The sequence below is a fragment of the Sparus aurata genome, chromosome 3, assembly GCF_900880675.1.
Source record: "Sparus aurata chromosome 3, fSpaAur1.1, whole genome shotgun sequence".
Taxonomy (NCBI): domain Eukaryota; kingdom Metazoa; phylum Chordata; class Actinopteri; order Spariformes; family Sparidae; genus Sparus; species Sparus aurata.
The window spans coordinates 20,214,412-20,235,156 of NC_044189.1; the positions used below are offsets into that span (position 1 = coordinate 20,214,412).

At 43.3% G+C, this 20,745-nt stretch overlaps 1 protein-coding gene across 3 annotated transcripts in view; it reads right to left on the reverse strand.

The window, feature by feature from the left end:
* Window positions 1-8,371: 8,371 nt before the first annotated feature.
* The window catches only part of calcr (calcitonin receptor), a 56,779-nt gene continuing 44,405 nt past the window's right edge, over window positions 8,372-20,745 (reverse strand). For all 3 annotated transcript variants that reach the window (XM_030411204.1, XM_030411206.1, XM_030411205.1), the window contains exons 16-22: window positions 20,368-20,494; window positions 16,455-16,608; window positions 15,533-15,593; window positions 15,296-15,362; window positions 14,980-15,198; window positions 14,371-14,412; window positions 8,372-9,523 (exon numbers count right to left, since the gene is read on the reverse strand). In XM_030411204.1, coding sequence (XP_030267064.1) covers window positions 9,302-9,523; window positions 14,371-14,412; window positions 14,980-15,198; window positions 15,296-15,362; window positions 15,533-15,593; window positions 16,455-16,608; window positions 20,368-20,494 — 892 coding nt within the window. In that variant the 3' untranslated portion in view covers window positions 8,372-9,301. The remainder of the gene's footprint in view (window positions 9,524-14,370; window positions 14,413-14,979; window positions 15,199-15,295; window positions 15,363-15,532; window positions 15,594-16,454; window positions 16,609-20,367; window positions 20,495-20,745) is intronic.

Genomic DNA, 20,745 nt, shown 5'->3' on the forward strand with positions numbered 1-20,745 from the left:
CTGAAGCTTAAAGCTGCCGCGTCATCCGGGAGGCCGGCGTCTGTCTGCAGGGACACGAGAGAGAGACACGGTGAATCAGAACCTGCTTATGTGGCAAACCAGATTCAGACTGTTTGTAAGATCACGAGACAATAAATCTACTTCTCACTTGATAAAGTACCTTCATAAAAAGATTCAGAATGAGTTTATGGTCTCATCACTAACTGCAATCTTCTTCAATGAAGCATGATGTTCATTTTGTTAAGTTATGGCCCCATTTGGAGTAAAATCATAAATGTATTATCAGGACCACGTCACAGGCTGCAAGCAAGCTCAACAAGGACTCTGTTTACTTTTTGCCGAGCTGACAAAATGATTTAAGAATCTGTGACATCGTCACAAAGTGAAGTGCGTACGAGTCGAGCAGGAACTCAACAGACAGTCTGCAGGAGAAACTCTACCAGCCAGCAGAACCAGGAAGTGAACCCGGAAGCAATGTCCTTCTTTAAGGAATATATAATCCTGGTTGGGCTGACCTGGTGCCATGTGGCTTTGGTGTCTAGTCTGCATAAGATCCGAAAAAGTGACGATCTACGCCACGCGATGTCGCCATTTTCTTTCTTTCTTTCTTCTTTTAAGGGCGCGCAAAGAATCTTGGGATATGTGAGGCCACGAAGGATCGTAGCGATGCATCCTCCAAAAACAGGGAGAAGAAGGAGCATCTGGAGGAGCCTTCAGCCTTTCACGTTCCAGAGGTGGTGGTCACAGCGTTATTGATTACACTCAGCTAGCAGACGTTAGCATTGCTGACGGCAGGACAGCATGCTTGGGGCATCTTGTACATCACTGCCATTTTAAGGAGGTTTTTTCCACAAACTGGCAACAACCAAGAGTTGTGATGGGTGAAACAGCGTCTCCAGGTGAGACCAGAGGTGACGGCGTTGGATCTTTTCTCCCTCTGGGTCACAAACATTGTTCAGAACTGGACCCAACTATCAGAATTCCTACAAGAGAGACTTTTATTCTGCACACGTCCAAAAGCTTTGAAGATGTATTATTATTTATTATTATCATTTTCATATCTGTCTAGATAAAAATGTGATCAATATCAATTTTAAAGTATTTTCTGGAGACATCATGACTCAGGTGAAGTCAGGAGCTGAATGATGAGTGATGTCACACGATGTGCAGCAGCAGCATATAAAATCTCACAGCTGGAAGGTTGAAAACATTTGTCCTGTCTTTCTCCGTTCTGCATCTCTACAAATTACGACTTCCAAGATGCCTCCGGCGTCTCATCCTCCTGCGTCACTACAGAATAAGACCCTGAGATGAATGTGGCTGTGAGAATCACCACACGAGTGGATCAGCGGTCTGCTTCAGGGCATTTCCTGGCACTTGTGTTCTTGATATCAAAGGGATTTAAATGAAGAGGGCCCAGATAATTATCACACGACGAGCATTGTCTTCCAATAATGCATGAAAGGGTTTGAGAACACAAAGCTCATTTAAGATTATAATTTATGAGTGTTGCGTTGTAATCCTGAAGGAGGAGTTATTTTATTTGCTAATCTCCACTCCTCTCTCCACATACTTCAGGGGGATGATCATTTCCTTTAGAGGCAAACATCATCATGTGCAATTTAAAAATCCAATAAAAATCTTGATTGTTTTGGGCCTCGTGAATAAATTGACTCGGCCTGTGAGATGTGGAATAATGAGCGTAATAATAATGATAATGTTGAAAACGGCACAGATGACATGATGGTTAATTCTTCTGAGGATGTAATTCTAATCACAAACTAATGAGTGTAAAGACGGATTCTCACTCCTGCAGAATGACTATGAGAGACTCCTCTGTACTCTTTCACACAGTTGTCCTCCTCGCTGTGATTTCGAATGCCTGAATGCAGCCGCGACTGTAAAATCCCATCACGACTCGACGTCCTATCTGTGGTGAGCAGAGTGGAGACGATGCTGCAGATTAGTCCCTGAGTGAGGACAGATTCTGATGATTTATTTTCTTTGAGGCAGCTGCAGAGAACACAGCGGGGGCTCCTTTCTCTCCGATTCGGTTTAAAATACTATAGCTGGCAAATGTGTGCGGGCGTACGGAGGCATCGGCACATTTCAACGCAGCATGAGGCTGTTTTGCACATGCTCACACAGTTTGATCCCAGTCTTATGACACGTTTTCCTCCTTTTGTGGGAAAGCAGACAAACAGGCTGCAGAAACTCGAGACACATTTTATAGTGAACTATTTTGGGTTGCGGACACACGTGACCGGAGGTTTCACAGATACAGCTGACATTTGTGAATGTCGGTCCGTCTGTTTTTCTGTCAGACATTTTGGTCCAGACTGTAAAATATGAACAGCTACTGGATGGACTGTCACGACATCTGGTTCAGTCAGGGTCCCCAGAGGATGAATCCGACTGAAGGGCTGACATCTGGGCTTTTGAATTACGATGGGTGGTTAAAGAAGAGATCTGTGGCTTCAGGTCGTCCACAGAGAGACCCGGGCCGGTCAACACGCGTCCGTCTGTGTGTCTAACACTTCATCACAGGTTATTTAATGATGTTACTGAGTGAATGACATGTGAGCCGACTGTGTATGCAGATTGAAGTGAATCCAAAAAGCGACTCTGTAAAGTTATAACTACAGTTTTTAACATGAATAATAAGGCCCTACTATAAAACACCTGCTTTCAGAATGGAGTTTGGTTTATCAGCATGTCCACTTCACAGACCGCCAGCAGCAGAAGTTGTTTTGATGTTAATAACACACATAAAGTGAGCTGACCTGCTCTCACCTCCTCTTTAGAAGCAGTTCAGCTTCATTGCAGCGATGTGATTAACAATAAGGTCCCATTGGACTGATTATTAAACAGCAACATAAAGAGTCTTAATGACAGAAAAGATGACACTTAATCAGGTAGTTGTGTGTGTCAGGTTCATCCACCTCCATGGAGACTGGGACTGAAAGAACCATTATATTTCTAAAGACATAATATAATTGCATACCTGGCTGTAGTATTTCAGATCCTAATACCAGAAATATATCAAAGGGTTTTATTATTTTATGCTGTTCATTTAGAAGAATGGTTAGAATCTGTATGACTTCCATTTAAATATGAATGATTGTCTCATCCAGAAGGAGGAAGGACAACATGTTCTGTTGATTTAATATAGAATGACTTTGTGCTTCATTTAATCTAGTTACTCATAAATCCACTGTAAATGCAGTCGGCTCAGTAAACATGTGGATCTGTGCCGTACAGAGACGCTCTCGGTCTCTCGGTACCTCAGGCAGGTTTGCTCACAGACTGGAACTGTGAGCCGGGTCGGTGTGTGCTGCTGGGCTGAGCTGCAGCCCAGTAGAAATCCAGATGAGGTGCTATCACACCCTGATGGAGGAGAGGCGGGAGCAGAGTCTCTGTTTGTTAAAATTCACAGAGAACACGCCTCCTCTCTCCATTGTTGTCGCGCCCACTGCAGCGCTGCTCAGTTGTGATGAATTTCTGGCCACGACAGCTGGAAACGCTCCAAGCTTCGGGTGAACGAGGGGTTCACTTCACTTCAGCTGGAATGAACAGACACGAATGTGAGGAAACGTGGCCGTCTTCGGCAGCAGTGATCCGAGCAGTCGCGGTCACACGCCGAGCACTCGACCGGTTCAAGTGACCTTGAAAATGTTTAACGCACAGATGAAGATTCTGATTTGAAACTCTTGCCGTCTCGTGTTTGAACACCGCTGAGTAAAAGCAAACGTATCGTTTTCTCAGATGATTTCTGAGCACACGTGACACGTTTGGGATTCATCCAGAAAACTGTGAGATCGTCGCTGTCAGGGAAAATTCTCAGATGCCTGAAGCAGCCGGCTGCAGACATTTTCCTGAAGGTTTCCAGGCCGGCAGGCTCCCAAAATGGAGGCTGTTGGAGGCAATTTACGGCTTCTCCCTCTAACTTTGTTATTCCAGTGAAACCTCTGAAGAGAAGCCCGTGCTGGATAGGTTTAATCTTCATTATCATTTTGAATCTGCACACAATTTTAGACTCAGCTTTGAATATTTTCATTTAAACATTCCTTTGCATGAATGTGGTGTTGTGCTGTCAGCAGGGAGAACACTCATCACAGAGTAACAAGACAGCTGCACACAGGTCTGACTTCATCACCACAGCAGGCTGACAGGACGGCCGCTTCTCTTCACTTCACCATTAAGATTCAGCAGAGCCTGAAATTGCTTATTATACAGAAGCCGTCTATAGGAAGGCTGAAAATGATTCACATGAAGTGAAGAACTCAGCCTCGTTAGTGCGATAACAACCTTAATTTGTTGTACGGTGTGAGCCGCCATTATCCCCGAGACAAACTGTGTCGTTCAGTTCTGTCCCGCTCCTCACGTCAGGTGCCGGTTTGTGATCCGAGTCGACTCTTTAGAAAGGGGTTACGGTACAGCCGAGCCCGGGATCACAAAGACACCAAATGGAGTGAGACTTCCTTTGTTTTCCTGCACACTCATTATAAAAAATCTCTCAACCCTGAAATATTGACAAGAACAGTGTTGGTGAGCAAAGTGCTGCAGAATCACCGTCACGATCTGTGAAAACAAAACAAAGTTTTTGCCTGCATAGTTGGAAAAAAGTTCATTTTCTTTTCCCTTTGAGTCCATCATTTCATTGAATTGTTTAAAAATCAAAGCATGTAAAGAAAATTGAGTAAATGCTGCAAATTGTCCATTTCTTTATAAACCGTCCTCGTTCCTCCTTTAAACTACATTTTGCAGCTTGTTTCTCTCGTTGCTCAGGAAATAAAGAGAAACACCAAAGAATCTTTTATGTCTGTATTGTTGTGCTAAAAGGTTTTTCTTTTAAAAAAAAACAGAAACAAAAAAAAAACACCAATCAATTTTGGCTTTTACAAAATGCAGGTTTCTTTTCTTTTCTCTAAACAGCTTTGAGATGATTCCAGTCGGCGCTGAGGAGGAGAGAAGAGACCAACACAAGCAGATATGAACGACAGGACGCTAACAAAAATAGCTGTCAGAGTATTTCACAGTGCAAAAATCCATAATATACACAGTGTCAGCTCGTATTTACATGAACGTACAAGATATACAGAATCTGTCTTCCTCAAACCAGAACGGTTAACAACACGTCAAATAAACATTCAAAATCGAGAACATGTGTAGCATAAAAGCTTCTGGGATCATGATGTAATCGTCTCTATTGATTGTCACGTTCGGTTCCTTCAGTAAACCTGCCAGCAGCCGGAGGGTCAGTGAGCAGCAGCAGCCGGTCCAAACGTCCTTCAGCTTCAGCCACCGGCTCGTTTTTCTCACTTACACAACTAATGGTGGCCAAAGAGCTGCGTCTTGACTCTGGTCACTTCCCTGACAAGACTTGATTTTGTAATTGGACCAATTTACTGCTATTAGCTCGCAGTGGTGAGTGTTCACATTTCTTTCAGGGCAAAACGCCATTAAAAACATTATCTGTGGCGTCCAGCTCTCCTGGTTCTGATGCTGTGGCAGAGAGCAGCTCTTCACAGTGTGTCTGCAATCATAGGAATTATTTATGCGTCACTATATATTCAGAGTAATTCATAAGCCACTAAAGTAACTACGATGTGGACTCTGTTTATGGCACTATAAAGATCCATGTCTCAGCTTTGGACTTCTGCAGGTCCATGTGAGCACACGTCTTTAAAACCTCCTCACGTCTCCTGCTCAACTCACTCCAGCTGACGATGACACAAAACCTAAAATCATCACGAACATCCAACCAGTGGAAACACACACGTACACAGAAAATATGATTTAATAATCTCAGAGAACCGAATGAGGATTAAAGTCTGGTGATATTCTATATAATCTAAACCAACAACGAGTGTTGTCTCTGTTTATCAAGCATGATGTTATTCCTCCAAACCTCACGGCTCTGTCCTTCTCTGAAGCTATTAGAAACACTATTAAACTCTTCTTTCATCGGTCAGCTTGTGTGTGGAGATTTTAAATCCACGAGTGATCGTGTTTCTCACTGCCAGGAGACGACTTTGCCCCTCAAACAGGAAACAGCAGGAACCAGAAGGAAGCAGCAGATCATAAACCTCAGCAGACTGCAGCCACAGCAGCCTGTTTCAGAAAGTCTTCAGTTTCTGACAAACAGCTGACGCACACTGAATGTCCACTGCAGCCGTTCACATCAGAGACTGAGGCCAGATGTTAGCGGGTGTTAGCGGGTGTTAGCGGGTTATTCACACCTGCTGACATGTGACGACCTCGGACACTGTAGATTATCTTGACAGCATCCTGCTGCTGGAAACACTCACTAAAGAATTTAACATGTATCAATGCGCAGCTAATAGTCCCCAACAAACACCGTGTTTATTCCTGTTTGAGAAACATTTCATTAGAACCAGCTTCTGTGTTTCTTCAGAAAATGACTCAACATTGTTTAAAAGCAAAGCTACAATCGTTTTTTAAGACGTACGCCTTCATGAGGAGCGACTGGCCTGACGCTGAGGGCCACAGTGAGCCAGAGAAGTGAGCCAGTGTGGAGCGATGGACTCATGCAGAGGTTCCAAACCTTTCTTCCTTGAAGCCTGCGTCCAAAAAATAACTTGAGTTTTGATTATCCAGTTAGGTGTGTTATTGGGGTTTTACACATTTAAACCTCTGGGGTATATTTGGCTGTTTTTGAATATTTTTGATTTTGCCATTATATTTCACCTTTAAAACTATTTACCTTGCCGTGTTTGGTGTCATCGTTTTCAGCACAACCTCACATGCGTGACTGTACAGTTATTTTTTCGAGCAGGATTTTTTACTGTTAAAACCACAAAAATGTTTAACGAACCATTTTTGTTACTTATAATGCAAATATAAATTGTTGTTTGCTAAATTTGTGCACAAGTTTTTGAAATGTACAAAGTTATTTGTAACTATTTACATTTAAATGCAGGCGATGCCTCAGGCTCAGGTCTCAGCTCATTCCTGCTCCACATTCTCCTCGTTGTTTTGACTCACAACACAAAAAAAATTACACACTAACTACACACTAAACACACCACACCAAACACTACGTAACACACTAGCTACACACTCCAAACACGCTTAATGTCACAAATCTCTCAACTCTCAAAACTTGCGATCTCTATCTCTTTCGCTGTCTCTATCTCCGTCACCGTCGCTGTCACTCTTTCGCCGCCGTCCCTCTTTCGCCGCCGTCCCTCCAACAACTTCCGCCTGTTCCTCAGCAACCAAATCAGGTGCTTTGCCATATAATTTTGTGATTGGTTGATGTGGTGACTTTTTCCACCAATAGGATTTTTTTTTTGCTTGCAGACACTTTTGTGAGAAAAGCCCGTATTTATCGTTTCTTCCTGCATCAAACGCACCATAAACGTGACGGCAATGTTCGCAAAAAGTGCGGTGGACATTATTTATCATCAAGTCTGGTTTTACTTGGCCTATCAACACAATTTAAAAACTGGTATATAGTTTGAAGGCCGCACCAGCACACAAGTCGGAACCGAGACTCACGGAGGCTGCGTCTTACTGCTACGTCCGTCTTAAATTGGTCACATGATTTGGACACGTGTGCGTCTATCAACCTCATTAATGTGCACAAATATAATTTGGGTTGGTTGTGTGCAGCCCCTGCGATCTCTGGCGCCCCCCCAGGTTTGGAACCACTGGACTGATGCACTGCTGGTTTTGTTTTTATGTGATTTAAAGATACAGAGTATCTCCAGACTTTTCCGTAAAGGTGCTCCTCTGGTTCTTCTTAGTTCTCTGAACGAGTGGATGTTTTCTGTGACGGGTCGACAGACAGATCGCAGCAGTCTGAGCTCGCTGGAGGCTGTGTTGGAGAATATGTTGTGTTTTATTCTCTGTCTGAATCAAACGTCTGTTATCAGAGACGCTTCTGAGTAACTTCCATATATGATGTTTAAACAAAAGCACACAAACAAACTCAGTGTGGTCTTCTGTGACCTCAATCATCAAGACTTAATTAATGAAATAATTAATAAATCAGTAAAATGACAGGAGAAGCATGAGTATATTATTCATGTCAGCTGTCTGTGATGTGACGTGACGTGTGGATGTGATCCTCTCATCGCCTCATCATCATCAGCCTGATGCTCTTTTATACAAAATGCTGCAAAACTCATGAATAAATACAACGGAGGACAGAAAGCTGTGGATTAAAGGCATCGTGACGAAGGATGATCGAGAATTTAACCAGACAGTGAAACTTCCACACAGAGAATCTGCTCGCTCGTCAGCATCGTCACACACACACACACACACACACACACACACACACACACACACACACACACACACACACACACTGAATCAAGTCTTGCGGCTGTTAACCTCAAAATAAAGTTATTTTTTTTATTTATATATTCTTCTGTGCATTGAGTTTCTTCTTTTTGCTTCTCGGTCCTGTGATGTTCCGCCTCGGCACAAATACAGCAACTGCAGAAATACAAAGCCGTCAGGAGTGCAGCATCACAGGACACACACTTGACACGTACTTAGGAATCGGCAAGAATAAAATATTAATAGAAAAAACTAAATAAAATCTTTTTAAACACTTTCTTGAAAATGGAAAATGGTGAACATATATTATGTACACAATTCCAGAGCTTCGAGTACGGAGGGCCTCGTGAAATCTGACCCGTCATGGCACATAGGATCAGATCTGTGGAGTGTGTGTGTGTGTGTGTGTGTGTGTGTGTGTGTGTGTGTGTGTGTGTGTGTGTGCACCCCTTCATAGCTGTGACCAACACACAGTACCCTTTGGTATAGGTGAGGTTAGGAAGGATTGGTTCTTCCACTTCACCTTAAAAATCCTCATCATGACACGTTCACAAACACCTCGACCTCGTGTCAGTCAGCTCCATCATCATCATCATCATCACCACCATCACTGTCTCATTCAGCAGCATTGTCTCCTCACAGGAAACATCAGCACTCCAGCTGTCATCACAGTCACAGTTTTTTCTCTCACAAGCCTCGTAGTCGTGGTTTAGCAGCTGTAGGAAGTGACACACGCCGAAAAAAGCAGCTGTCGTCTCGTGCCAAAAGTTCTTGACATCAAAGTTTTTTGAAAAGCAGTCGCAACAGCAATGTAAAGTAAAATGTCAGCATCTTGAAGCTAGTCCAAGCTCTCTGTTACTAGACCCGTATTGTCGTTCTGGGCTGAACACACCAGCCTCTGAGATTTGATCACTGAGTAGTTCTTGCTGTACATCTCCGCTGCACCGTTGCTCTTCTTCATCAGTTTCCAGTGCTCCGCTCCTCATCCTCATGCGTACGCCTCTCCTGACTTTAGTGCCACCAGTTCAGAGTCCTCCGTGTGGCGCCCGTTCAAGTGTTCGCTGTTACAGTCATGGTGGTACATGAAGGCGGGCACCTCGGTGATGGAGGTGGCTGTGTAGGACGTGGAGCGCATGGAGCAGTGGTCCTTCCGTCTCTGACCCAACTGGGTTTTATACTGCATCCACTGTCTCTTCAGAGCCGCCTGCACCTGCAGGACACAGAAACACAGGCGTTAAAGGGACGGTCACAGTCACAGACGCCACCTGCAGCCGTGGACTCGTGACGTTTGAGGGACAGGAGAGAAAAAATGAAAACAGGCACCACATGTACCAGAGAGAGTGTGTACACATCCAACATCACGGAAAACAAGAAGAGACTTAAATGTAGATTAAAGATTCACTCAAGTGCGATTTTGAGGTACTTTACTTATTTATTTCCATTTTCTGCAATGTTATAATTCCAATCCACTGAAGAAGCAAAAGCACACAAAAGTCATACTTGAGTTATATTCATATTCATATTCATAATTTTCAGATAATCAGACTAATATTTTTTACATACAGTCGCTGAAATGTGTTTTGTTTTGCCTCGAAATTGAAGCTGAGTGGACGTACAATGTAGCAGAAAATATGAATTGTTAAAAACAAGATGAGGTTGATTAAATATGACAAACATTTACATGGACATCTGACATTTGACAACAAAAAAAAATACTAACAAACTTCACTCTAAAATGATGTAATTTTGAACTATTTCATGTATTTTTAGTGGTGATAAATACACAAACATTCCTCCAAACTGCCTGTTTTGCTTCTCCACGTCTCTGCTGAGAGCAGAAGACAGCTGTCAGCAGATCAGCTCAAAATAAACAGCAGAGACGGGATCAGGCCAACAGCAGATGACTCCACTGATCACAAACTGAACCAACCAGACGAGGTGCAGAGAGAGAGAGTCAGATTAAACACAGGTGAGCGTAAAGAGTCGGGACACCAACAGAGAGCAGGGAGGAACTCTGGGAGCGGGCCAAAGACCTGGCAGACACAGGAAACACGGCACTGACAGGGCCGCCACACTAAAACATTCCACCACACGCTCAAATTTACATGTGAAGCGACGTGAGTGAGGCGGAGCCTGAGCGAACGCCGGCTTCCAATCCAATTATCCAAACGACGCTGATCTTCACTGAAGCGAACTCAGCTGCTGCAGCACATGTGGAGCGCTCAGCTCCCGATCCCGCTAACAGATGCCAGTTAGGAGACGTAAACACAAAGTCATAGAAGTTGAAGCGCTGCCAAGTCGTGCAGATGAAACGATTAAATCCATACTGAGCTGTACGTTAAAGATTTCACCCAGTAATTACCTGCTTACGCACCTTCTAGTCTGAGAATCTGGGGTACATTTCGAGTTTTGCTCAGCTGCCACGCTGAGCGTCCAGTGAGGGCTGATGAAGGTTTTTTTCTCTGCACAAATGAGCTGATAAGAGTTTTACACAACCTCTGAAATGACACAATGGACGGCGACAGATTTTCATGCAACCACTTAGAGACAGAGGGCTGAAGAGGGATCTCCACTAACATTATCTTGCAGAAGCCATTTGACACAATAATAAGCATGTAAACCAAATCCATACTGAGCCGTCACAAAAGCCATTGTTGTGCTGATGACACACTGTAAGTAATCCCTCTTAATCCTTCTATTTAACCTCTTGGCACTTCTGGTGTTTCATTCAGCTATGAAATGAAACTTGTGAGTCAGAGCTGTGTAAACTCTGCTCCACTGTAAGATGTTCACACGTTAACTTCACAATGACAACAACCCGATCAAAACGTTCATCATATAGACAAATTTCCACTGAGCAGATGTTTTTTATCACTCACTAAAAGCATGAAATATCTTGAACGTATTCAGCGTTTTTCTTTTCAAGTCGTATTTTTCCCAGAACCAAAAGTCAAATGTTCAAAAAGCATCTTTTGATCAACCAACAGTCCAAACCCCAAATCTACTGAATTCACACTGTGATAAATTGAGTAAATCTTCACACAATCAACTGATTATCTGGCATGTTGATCCGTTCAGCATTTATTAGGATTCTACTGGCTGATCTCAGAACAGCTGAAGTGTGAATGGAGACCAGAGCTACAATCCTCCTGCAGTGCGATGTTCATGTTTCTCTTCTGTACCAGCGCGACACTGCTGTGACTACTGTTGCTGTATTAGCACACGATAGTCTAATTATCTAAATTATGACGGTAATTGTTCTAACGAGACAAAAGAGCAGCCGGGCCTTACAGCCTGGATGTGGAACATCTTGCTTGATGTCACAAATACAGCAGGAAAGCTGTTTGTCTCACTGACCTAACTTCACAATGGCGCCATTGTAGAAACAAGGCAGGTCTGTGCAGTTTGGCCTTGAAGTATAAAAACAGAATTGAAACCCCCCCAGAAACTTGTGTCCTGATTAACGGAGCTGAATTGGTCATTATGCAGATGAAGCCGAACCCTCGTATTCCCCTGTGATAGTCGGTTAGCTCGTCCCTCAGACAGACGCTCTGCACATTGTTGATGTTGTTTACATCTTTTAACATACGCTGCTGTGCTCCGGCTGCTCACATATGATCTAATAGCTGACCTGTTTTCCAGGCTGCATGTGTAAACCACGACCGACACCTCACGCTGAGGGTTTAAATCTGCTGCTCTCTCGGTTTATTCTCCTCCAGCCTGTTTTACTGTCCCGCTGAAACCTCATCGCCTGAGAGCAGAGACAGCTTCATCTGAACTAAACATCAGCTGACACGGAAGCATTTCATTTTACAGGTCCACAAATGTCATGGTAAGTAGGTGGTAATTAATACGTGAGATATTCTAAATCTCTGGTGAGTTTCCTCTCAGTTACAGTTATAGTTAGGTTGTTTATGTCTACTTCCCCACTCAGCTGAAATGAGTTGTTGCGGCTTAATTTCCAAATAGTTTCTGACTAAACTCTGCAGGTCAGCAATCTGAGACGAGCGGAAGTTAGACATGAACTAGTGGGAAGTTACAACAATTCAATACAATAAAAAGAAATGCCAGTTTCCACATAATGTTGCTTTAAAGTGCAATGAGCATCTGAATTTAAGCAGAAACCAGGTGGAATTTTCCTGGAAATGTGTGAAATAAATTGGTCGTTTAAATAACTTAATTCATTTTTAGATAAATATTGTGGTAGTTTGGGGATATTTAATATGTTGTTACTTACCATCAATAATCTGGACTTAAATTAAAATAAAAATTGACCAGTAAGACTTCACAATAATCATCATTAATAAATAATTAATTATACTTCAGATAATAGCTTGTCAACACTGATATCACATGATTAAATTATCTATAAACAATTTATAAAAGCAACTGTTTATGGTAACCTGATGTTTATAATACTTTAATAAATACTGCGTGGTTCATCTGTAAACATTATTTGGACTGAAGGTTTTTGAAGCTTTACAGCTGCTGCATTAATGTTTTCATTGTTTTTTGACAGTGAAATAACTAATAACTGAAGTAAGCTATAGCACGTGTATATCAGTTATTAATGATGGTTATTAGAAAGTGTTAATAAATATTAGAAAAGCACATTGTGCCACACAGTCGTCTGTTGTTGCCGTGGCGTTCACTCCAACACGAAGCTAACAACTTGATAAGAAATCAGAACTCAACCTGGCAGCGTGTTCTGTCAGGACTCTGGTGTGCAGAGACCTTGAGCCTGATACAATCTGTCACACAAAGGAGCCAAAAGGTGGTTACAACACCATTAACCCCACATTTGGTCTTTAACTGAAATGAAACTGGCTGGTTCAGAGAAGGCTGAGGAAGCTCGCAGTCACACAGCTGCAGACAGACTCAGAGAGGCTGAAAGGAGGACTTGAAAGGAGAGTCGATTTCCAGCTGGGCCTGGAAACCACACAGTCATTTATAAACTGTCTTACTCTTCACCTGACATGACCCTCCAGCTTCCACTGCAGCAACACAACAGCCGCCTCAGAAGAGACAAGCAGCACATTGTTTTATAACCTGTTACAACTGGACTCATGACAGATGTATCATCTCTGTCAGGTTACAACTGTTTAACTCAAGAATCCGACGCCAAAATCCAACTTTGAGTCTGTTTTTGGGTCACTTCTTGATATGCTATCAGGTACGGATGTACGCCGCCAGCTATCTGACCTGGAAAAACTACATTTGTAGTTTTGCCTGATGGAATTCTGATGTCTCAAACTTAATGTCATAAGCAATGACCGGCTTTATTGCTGCATGACTGAACAGCTGCCAGAGTGTTGACCTTTATCAAAGGCCAAACTATAACACTGCTCCGTCACAAGAGGCACCAACAGTGGAACCGCTCCAAGATACAACAGTCTTCAGGGAAAAAGTCCACAATTGGGGGACTGTACACTCTATTGCCAAGAGTTAAATATGAAGCTGGAGCCAGGAGATGTTAGCTTAGCTTAGCATGAAGACTGGAAACGGGCAAATAGCTCGCCTGGCTCCATCCAAAGTTAACAACGTCTTCCTGCCAATGCTGCTAAAGCTCCCTCATTAAACAAACTTGTTAATTAGTGAGCTTTGGAGGTGCTGGAAGAAATGTCTATTTTAGGACAGAGCCAGTTTCATATTTGGCTTACAAACATGACAGAGGTGTGAAGGCTGTCGCGCAGTGTTGAGAAGCTGTGGGGACGTAAGGGCGTGAATAAAAATCATCAGGGCGGGAAAGAAATACACAAGCAGCACCACAATGCACCACTTGTTAAATTCTGGACCAATATTAATATTTAAAACGATATTTTGGCTGATAACGTTTGTCAAAACTTTGGTTTTCTCTCTTTTTGTTCCAGACGAATGGTTGGATATCGGCAGTGGTATCAGTGACTGTCATCTCATTTACTGATGTGTGGACAGCTGACACATCTGACACACATCATTCCAACAACACAAAACACTTTCTGTGACTTTACACGATTGTGTCGCAGCAGCCTATCAGGGGAAAGTGCTGATGTGCAGAAATACGTGAACAGTTCTTACCTCTCCGTTGAAGAAGCAGAATATCGTTGCCACCAGTAATCCCTTCAAAATAAAACACATACACATAATTAGCACAAAGTAATTAAACAGAGACAGTGTGTGATAAAGCAATATAATCCCTGAATGATCTGCCTGACTACCTGGGAGTATCCCAGCCTGCCTGCCTGCCTGTTGTCTAATGAAGTGTCTAACTTGTAGTTAAATAAAGTTAATGAATTGTCCAACTGGTGATTTAAAGGGTAAATTAGAGTTGAATCACATCCATCGATCACGAGGCAGAAAACAAGGTGTTAATGGACGGAAACATCTGAATCTTGAGTCGGATGAGACCTGAGAGCAGCGACAGAGTGATCGTTTCTCTTACGCTGAGAATAACAGGGCTAACATATGAATATTAGCATTGGCTCTCGGGACGAAGTGCACGTTGATTACAACGCTTGCAGATATTTGTTTTCCTCCGTCACTGACCACATGTGCAAAACACCTCGACCGACGTGGGCAGTGAAGCAGCACTTTTCTTGTTCTTTAGCTCTCTGCTGAATTACCTTTGCAGTCAGCTCCCATCTGGTGCTTTAATGGAAACTGTGATGAATGCAGCACAGTACCTACCTGGTAGTGCATAAGTATGTGCATGATGTACTCGTAGACCTCCCCAGCCAGCCGGTTCTCCGGCCTCCAGGGGAAAATGACGAACTGGATTCCGAGCAGCGGCACCAGGATGAGAGTGGCTCTCACCGCCTTCATGTACATGTTGGACTCTGCACGGTGTGTGTCCCTCAGCTTGGTCACCAGCACTCGGATAATATTCAGTAAGAAGAAGAGGTTCACCTGCAGAAAGGGAGCACAAAACAGACATAATCAGCAGTTGCTCTGATCCATGTGTTCCTCTTGCTTTTTTGCTGAGGCCGCGGCTGAGCACACTTACGAGGAGCGCTGCCACTATAGGACCATGGACCGCGTAGAGCAGATGGGTTTCCACACTCATCCAACAGCTACAGAAGGAAAAACATATCAGTCAATGCTGCCTGCTGCCCAAAATACACATGCACACACACACACCGATACAACACCGTGCAAGTGTACACACTCTGTGCCACACACAGACGAGCACATACGCAAACATCTCCTGTTTATTTGCACAAGTTTCTGGAACATTACTCACTTGTCGTCAAAATACTTTTTCCTTGCCACGGCGTGGATGGATGCAGGCACTAGAGGAAAGCCTTGGACAGGAGAAAGATGGCCGCCATATGAGGTCTTGAGTGAATTTAGTGAAATTCATTTGTCATTCATGCAACAGTAAAAAGTGTGGTGGGTTGTTTTGTTGGTGTTCGACCTCATCATCAAATGAATTGTAACTCTGCAAACACTGCATAAATACTTGGAGAGGCAGGAGCACGTTGGATTAACTTCCACATCCTCATGTGTGCAAACGTTCCTATTTCCTCCCTCCAACCCTAAAAACAACACCACATGGTTGATTTGATGTAGCAGTCCTGTCTAATTTGACATGTTGTCTATAAAAAACCCTGGAGGGGCTCGGCTCAGATCGCACTGCTTCATTTGGACATAAACACATGAATCCATGTGCGCTCCGTTTTCATTGAGGCCCTGCAGCATATCGGCCACAGATGGACCTGACTGAATGACTGCCTCACACACACACACACACACACACACACACACGCACACACACACGCACACGCACACACACACACACACACACACACACACACACACACACACACACACACACACACAAGGCCTCAAGGTTATCCCATTATTTAACGATGACCATCCATTTACTTCCATCGCCTCCTTGTTTGACAGCCTGCTCCCATTACTCCTGTTTTGAACAAGGTAAAAAACAACGTGAGCGCGACGCGACAGGACGGCCAATAAAGCTGTCAGCGCGTCCACGGTGACAAACTGTACCAGGATTATTTGGACGCGGCTCTAAATTTGTGGCTTGTTGAATAGCTTTTCAGTGAGTTTCCTGTCCAGTTAGCGGATAAAGATCAGAGTTTGAAGATTCACTATAGAATATAAAAATAAGTGTTCAGATTTGATTGAGATGGACTCACCCCAGCCCAGGAGGTAGTACCAGTGCAGGTGCTGCTCCTCTGCGAACACGGCCACCACGATGAGCGTGTGCAGGTAGATGCCTTCACACAGCATCCAGAAATAATTGCAGCCCAGCATGTACATGTGGAAGAAGTGCAGCACCTTACAGCCGACCTGCAGAGAGGCACGGGGAGGGAGAACAGGAGGAGCTGTTATTTGTTTTTGGCTCTCCACATGAAAAAAAAATATCCATTTAGCAGATTCAATTCAAACACTCCTGACACCGTCTCAGCAGGACGCTAAAAAGATCTAAGAGGATGTTTCTGCACTCGCGGCACATAATCATTATCCAGTATTACGCTCTGCAGTCAGGGAGGATGTTTATTCATTTACCCCCTCGGGATGTGAGCTGAGATGGAATCAATGATTCTCCTTTGTGTTAGCAGTGCTCTTTGATAGCGATATTCCCACTTTACCCACGGTAGCAAAGATAAGCTGCGATCTCCAGCGTAAACCAGCACCATGTACAGTACAGGTTCCTGCTTCCAGCCTCTCATTATGTATTCTGTCTATCATTATAATGTGCTGAAAGAGGTGGCTTTGATGACATATTATTATGCACAGTTCATCCTATCAGAGCAGTCTACTTATTACAAAGACACTTATGGATCTGCAGTAATCTGTAATGAGTGACTTCTGCACGGAGCTCCAGCGATCATCCACCGACATCACGGACAGTCTTCTCTTCCACAAACGTTACCAGTGAAATCAATTAACATTTTGTCTCATTTCTAAGGGGGTTTGTGAGGGAGACACTTTTTTGGAGATGCCACATGAACTAACAGTCACATCAGCAGTGTTGGCTGACGGCTGCTCGTCCCATCTGTTATATCTGCGCTTACATTTGGATAGAGTGGCAAAAAAAAAAGAAGCCAAGATGACTGAGAGAGTTGAAACCAACACGTACGTTTCTCTTCAGTCGAAACAACACCCGATATTATAGTTTCATCACAAATCAGAGGATTTAGTAAAAACAACATGTTCCCATAGAGTTGTAATGTTAAAACTGTTATTTCATCAAATTCTGCTCATGATTTCTGTTAATAATTCAAATGTTTTCACCCCTTTAAAACAGCTGCACTGAATGGTTTCAACATGTGATATAATCCTCCTTTCTGATGTTAGAGAGACTTTCTTTAAAGTTTTGCTTGCTGATATTTAAAAAACACATATTTGGGGGAATTCCTTCTTGTTGTATCTGCTGTATTTGTTCTCAGGTCTCTCCTGCAGCAAGAAAACTAAAGCTACATTCATCATCCTACTCACATGGTATTCTGTTAAAACAGGTCCTGAACTCATCGTTTTTCTCTTTATATGAAGAACATAAATGGAAGAAGTTGTTTCAGGGAAATAACATTTGAAATATTCACATTCCTGTGTATAAAAGGACCACGGTTCAACTGAAAGATGCTGGCGCTGCTGTTAACTGCAGCTCTCAGGAGTCTCTTCAGCTCCAAACACACATCAGTCATTCACTTCTAAACTTTTATCCACATGTCCGTCTCTCACTTTCCTGCCTCCTCTTGAAGCTTCTCCACTCTAACAGACGTGGACTCGTCTCAGCCTGCAGATCCGGCTCGCTCACTTCTCTCAAATTCACAACTGTTTTGCACTGAAGCTCAGCGAGGTTTGTGTAAAGTTGCCGATGATGTTCTGGTTAACAAATCAAGCAGCTATACATCATACTGATGTTTTTCATGTTTTCGGCCTCCTCCCCGGTTTGACATAAGCTTTGGGGATTCACTCCCCCGCACTGCTGGCAGGCCGAACCAGACCCTGTATCCCTGCACCGGAGAGAATACAAAGAGCTTGTTTTCTCTGGGAGAGCAAATCTCCGCCACAATCCACCATTCCTAAATCACCAGTGCAGAAAACAGGCTCATAAGTCTCACTTTGGCAGCGGTAAATTTCAAATGCTTCCCAGCAGACACGCGTGAATCCCAACCACTGGTGCTTGTGATTTCTTTTTCGGCTTCTTCCTGAAAAGTCGGGCCACGGTGACCAATTCTGCTTTGACGTGTTGCGGCGAGTTATCACGACTTGACAGTGCGGTGTCAGAAGGTAACAGACTAAACACAAAACTTTTTGACAAATTGTGCGGAGGAGAGGCTTGAACGCGAGCCACTGCACAGAATTATACTGTATTTATTTCCTCATATTAATGATGATGGCTGTCAGTGCTGGCTGCTTCCTGGAGAGGTTTGGAGACAGAATAAAGAATAAAGCAGGATGAGCCGGACAGATTTGGTGAATGCATGAAAATGTGCAAAAGCAGGACACAGAATCAAACCCAAACCCAGCGAAGCCTCCGGGTTGGTTCTGCTACTCTGTCTGGCAGCAGACGCTCCAGCTGAAAGCAGGCTGAGGCTAATCGGATCCGATGCATGTGTGAGACAATTTCTACAATACTATGTGATGATTTTGTTTGGCACTTTGGCAATCTAAGTTCTGTCCTTATCTAGCTTCTGCACAGTATTCGGGGGATAAAGATTTTTTGCAAGCAGGCGATTTTCAGACAGTTTTATTAACTTTAACTTCTGGAATTTGCATGTTGATTTAATTCACCTCTACATAAAAGGAAATTTACTGTATGATTCATTTGATCCACTTTTTGAGCTGGACAAACGCTGCATTAAGCACTTTTAAAACGCAGCGGGCAGTGAGTGGACGGTTATTATTTTTATTTCCAGAGAGGAGTGCTTATTGAAGAGTAACACATGAATTTATGTTTAGACTTGATAGTGCGGCATTCTTACCAGACAGATTTATCATCTCTATCAAAACAGACCTCAGTGTTTCATAGAATTCACGTAATGCATTCAGTGAGGCTCCAAAACTCTGACAGGAGAATGTGAAATGATTGAAAATATGACAGTGCCAAGATATGGCACAGTGGGATGAAATATTAATTAGGTTTTACTTAAAAAGTCTGTTGTACAAACTTTTTGTAATATTTAAAATACGGAGCAGCTCCATGTGAATCCGTCCTCCTCCCACTGCCTGGCCCTGCACAGCCAAGTAAGTTCAATGAACCTTTTTTTTTTTCTGGCTTTGCATAAATCATGAATACATTTGTATCTCATTTGGAGACAGTGAAACTAATCCTCCGCCTCACACTATAACAGTATTATGCTAAAACGGCACTTTCCAGCCTTCTCTGGGGACGTTAACGCCGGTTAGTTTGTCGGTCCGCTTTGGTCCAGACTGAAATTTCTCAGGAAAAAACTTAACAATAAAATTTGTAAGAGAAGTAATGTTACTCTGAGGATGATGAGCAGCACTTTGTTCCAACTAGCAACTGCAGAACAACTCAGTGCCTCCACCAGGTCCCAACAGTCCTCTTTAATTCAATCAAGCCCGTATTTAAATCTCCAACACTCAGATTTTTATTAGGATCTGCATCAACTTGAACTTGCTCGTAGCTGCCAGCCAGCTTAATACCACTGATTATCATCATCGAGATCAATGCAATATTCTCTGAGAAATCCTAAATTAGAAGTGGCCCGATGTCACAATGTTAAAGAGAGTGAGAAATAAATCCTGGATCCTTCGGTTTCACCTGATCTGTACCGAGAGTTAATGGGCTCTATTCTCTCCTCCACTCAAGCCTCCTGGAAGTCTGTCCACAGGGTAAAAGCAAAACTCGTCACCTTCCAGTTGGCGTCAGCTGGACTGTGACGTCACACAGTGAACAGAAATATACTTGCTTTACATCAACGTGTTGGCTTGCTAGCATTAGCATTTAGCTAGTCTCAGAGAGAAGCTTGCAAGGTTGCAAATCTTAGTTTCCATCCCCGCTGTGATGATGCCGGTGTGAACAGTAACCTTTGTGCTCATTTTTTAGTACTGAAATATCCAGCAGAGGAAGCTCACCGGGTTTCTGCTCACCACCTCAGGATTATTGACCACTCCGACGAGGTAGATGATGGTGAGGGCTGAATTGAGCACGTAGGAGCAGAAGAGGTTCTTGTGCAGGGTGATCCTTTGGCAGCTCAGACTCCTGAGTGAATAGAGATGGTGTGATTAATTAACATGCTGACAAACCAGGACATAATGTGATAATTAACAACAGGACACCAAGTTGGGAATGACACATTAAAAGGAAGAGGGACAAAAAGCAGCTGCAGCCGCAGAACAAAGAGTGACTCATGACTGGCAGGTTAATAGTTTAATGAGGTCCTCGGATGTTGCAACAGTCTGTAAAACACCAAATAATTGGAATCTTTCATCTGAGATCTTTGTGTGTCGTTG